Raw genomic sequence first — 2,652 nt, 5'->3', positions numbered from 1 at the left:
TCATTTCTTTCAAAGGGCCATCAGTCACAACTCGGATACGGTACGATAGAAAATAAGGCCTGTGCTTGTGTACCAAATAAACAAGTGACAATCCCACTCTTTCTATCTTCGTGTACCTCATCTCTGATGGACCCAGTGTTTTACTGACATAGTAGATAGGGTACTCCCGTCCCAAGTCAATTTTGAAAAGAACCGAGCTTACCGATGATGAGCCAGTTGCCAAATAAATTCCTAGCTCCTCTCCTTCCTCTAGAGTGCTGACGATAGGTGATTGCCCTAGGTACTTCTTTAGGTCGTTAAATGCTACTTCACATTCTTCGTTTCAGGTCAAACTTTTCCCTTTTTGCAGCAGTTTGAATAGTGGACGGCATCTGTCGGACACCCGAGAAATAAATCTATTTAGTGTTGCTATTCTTCCTACAAGTTTCTGTACCTATTTTTGATTATTTGGGCTCAACATCTCCATCAAAGCTCGGATCTGATCTGGGTTGGCTTCAATGCCCCTCCTAATGATGATGTGTCCGAGGAATTTCCCAGAAGAAACTGCAAATATGCACTTTTTCGGATTCAGCTTCATCTGAAAGCTCCTCAAACGGTCGAACGCCTCCTTGAGATCTGCCAAATGTTCTCCCGCTCTCCTGCTCTTTACTAGCAAGTCATCGATGTATACCTCCACAGTTTTCCCGATTAACCCGTCGAACATTCTTGTTACAAGCCTCTGATAAGTACCTCTAGCGTTTCTCAAGCCGAATGGCATGACCTTAAAGCAGAACAGCCCTTGCTCGGTTATGAACGACATTTTCTCCTGGTCCTCTGCTACTAAAGGGATTTGATTATAACCCAAGCATCCATCCATAAACGACATTCTATCATGCTTGACCGTAGCATCGACTAGTCTATCGATCCTCAGAAGCGAGAAGCTATCCTTCGGGCATGCTCTATTGAGGTTTGTGAAGTCAATGCATACCCTCACCTTTCTGTCCTTCTTTGGTACTGCAACTATGTTGGCTATCCATTCGGGGTAGTCTACTTCTCTGATGAACCCCACCCTTAGTAGCTTCTCGATTTCCTCATTTACCCCCTGCCTTAGGCGGGGTGATAGTCTCCTCAACTTCTGTCGAATAGGTCGGAAGGCTCCGTCGATATTCAATCTGTGGCATGCGACCAAAGGGTCTATTCCCGGCATATCTTCGAAAGACCATGCGAACACGTCTTTGTTTACCCTTAGTAGCTGGACCAATGTCGTTCTCTCCTCCTGCAACATTGTGGCGCCGACACTAACCAGCTGGTCTCCACTATCGTCGAGATCTACCATCTCAACTTCCTCTACTGTTGCCATCCGTTCCTGTTGTGGCTCCTTTTGTAACTGTTACAACGTTTCTCTTTCAACGGGCGACTCCTTCATCTTCTTCTAAGGAGTGGCCCAGCGTCCCGTCCTTACTTCAAGGTCAGGTGAAAACACCGCTGCACCATCTTTTGGTCACTTCTGATTTCCATCACTCCTTTTTCACTCGGAAATCGAATTACCTGATGATAAGTTGAAGGGACTGCCTTCATTTCGTGTATCCATTTTCGCCCAAAGATTGCGTTATAGGTTGAGTTCGCTTCAATCACTATGAACCTCGTCATTACCACTTTCGATCCTGCTGTGATCAGGAGGGTTATTTCTCCCACCGAACTGCTAGGAGCTCCGTTAAACCCGTACACTAGGGCCTGGGTCGGTTCCAAACTGTCCGAAATCCCCATCTCTCTGGCTGTGTTCAAGAAAAGAATATCAACTGCGCTTCTAGAATTCACCAGTATTCTTCGAAGCTCGACGTTCCCAACTGGGAGTGCTATCACGAGGACGTCCTGATGGGGCATCTTCGTTCCCCTCAGGTCATCCTCTGTAAAAGTTATTGCCCGTGCATCTGTTCTGTTGCTTGACGTCCCGGTTACCCATACTCCCGATGCTACCTGATTGACACCAACCTCATGTCGAATTCTCTTTACTCTCTCCCGAATTATCTGCTTAGACGGCCTTCTAGTCCCCAACACTCCTATGATGGTATGCACTATCCTGCGCTCCTCCGGTTCGCGGTGTCCTCCTTCTTCTGACCATAGAGATCGAGACTTTCATCCACCCTCCACAGGGGTCTCCCTTCTCTCTCTCTCTCTTGGATGAGACATACTTATTAAGCTTCCCCGCTTTGACCATATCCTGGATGATATGGCGTAATCTATAACAGTCCTTGATTGGGTGATCCTCAGCTCCATGATATTAGCAGTATAGTTTTCTGGGTTTCTCCCTATAACCCCGAGGTGGCTGAATGAAGTCGGGGTTGCTCTTTATATACCTAAGTATTACTGAAAACTTTTCGTTAAGTGGTGTATATACCCAACCCCTCTTCTATCTCGACTGGTCCTTCGATTCTCGTCGCCTTTTCTTACTTCCTTCCTTCCCAAGCTGAGCTGGTGCTTTTGGTGCCTCGTGGCCTCCCTCGCTATTGGCCACTATTTGAGCGCTCCACCTTCTACCCTTCACAAATTCCTCCACGAGGATGTACTTTTCCACTTTCGAATACAAGTCCTCCAAATGGGTTGGGTCGGACTTGATCAATGATTAATGCAGCCGTGTTCCCGGAATGACTACCGCGATATATGCAGCACAAG

General features: G+C 46.8%; 1 protein-coding gene across 1 annotated transcript; it reads right to left on the bottom strand.

Moving 5' to 3' along the window:
* Positions 1–1,437: 1,437 nt before the first annotated feature.
* On the bottom strand, positions 1,438–2,256 carry LOC147404569 (uncharacterized). Its single transcript, XM_086437862.1, has 2 exons — positions 2,172–2,256; positions 1,438–2,093 (listed from the first exon to the last, which is right to left on the bottom strand). The coding sequence occupies exons 1-2, from the start codon at positions 2,254–2,256 to the stop codon at positions 1,438–1,440; spliced, it is 741 nt and encodes a 246-aa protein (XP_086293988.1).
* Positions 2,257–2,652: the final 396 nt, after the last annotated feature.

Source organism: Akebia trifoliata, chromosome 4, assembly GCF_017979445.1.
Source record: "Akebia trifoliata isolate Shusen 1 chromosome 4, ASM1797944v1, whole genome shotgun sequence".
NCBI lineage: Eukaryota > Viridiplantae > Streptophyta > Magnoliopsida > Ranunculales > Lardizabalaceae > Akebia > Akebia trifoliata.
The sequence above is the reverse complement of the archived record's forward strand: the minus strand, read 5'-3'. Positions and strand labels throughout refer to the sequence as shown.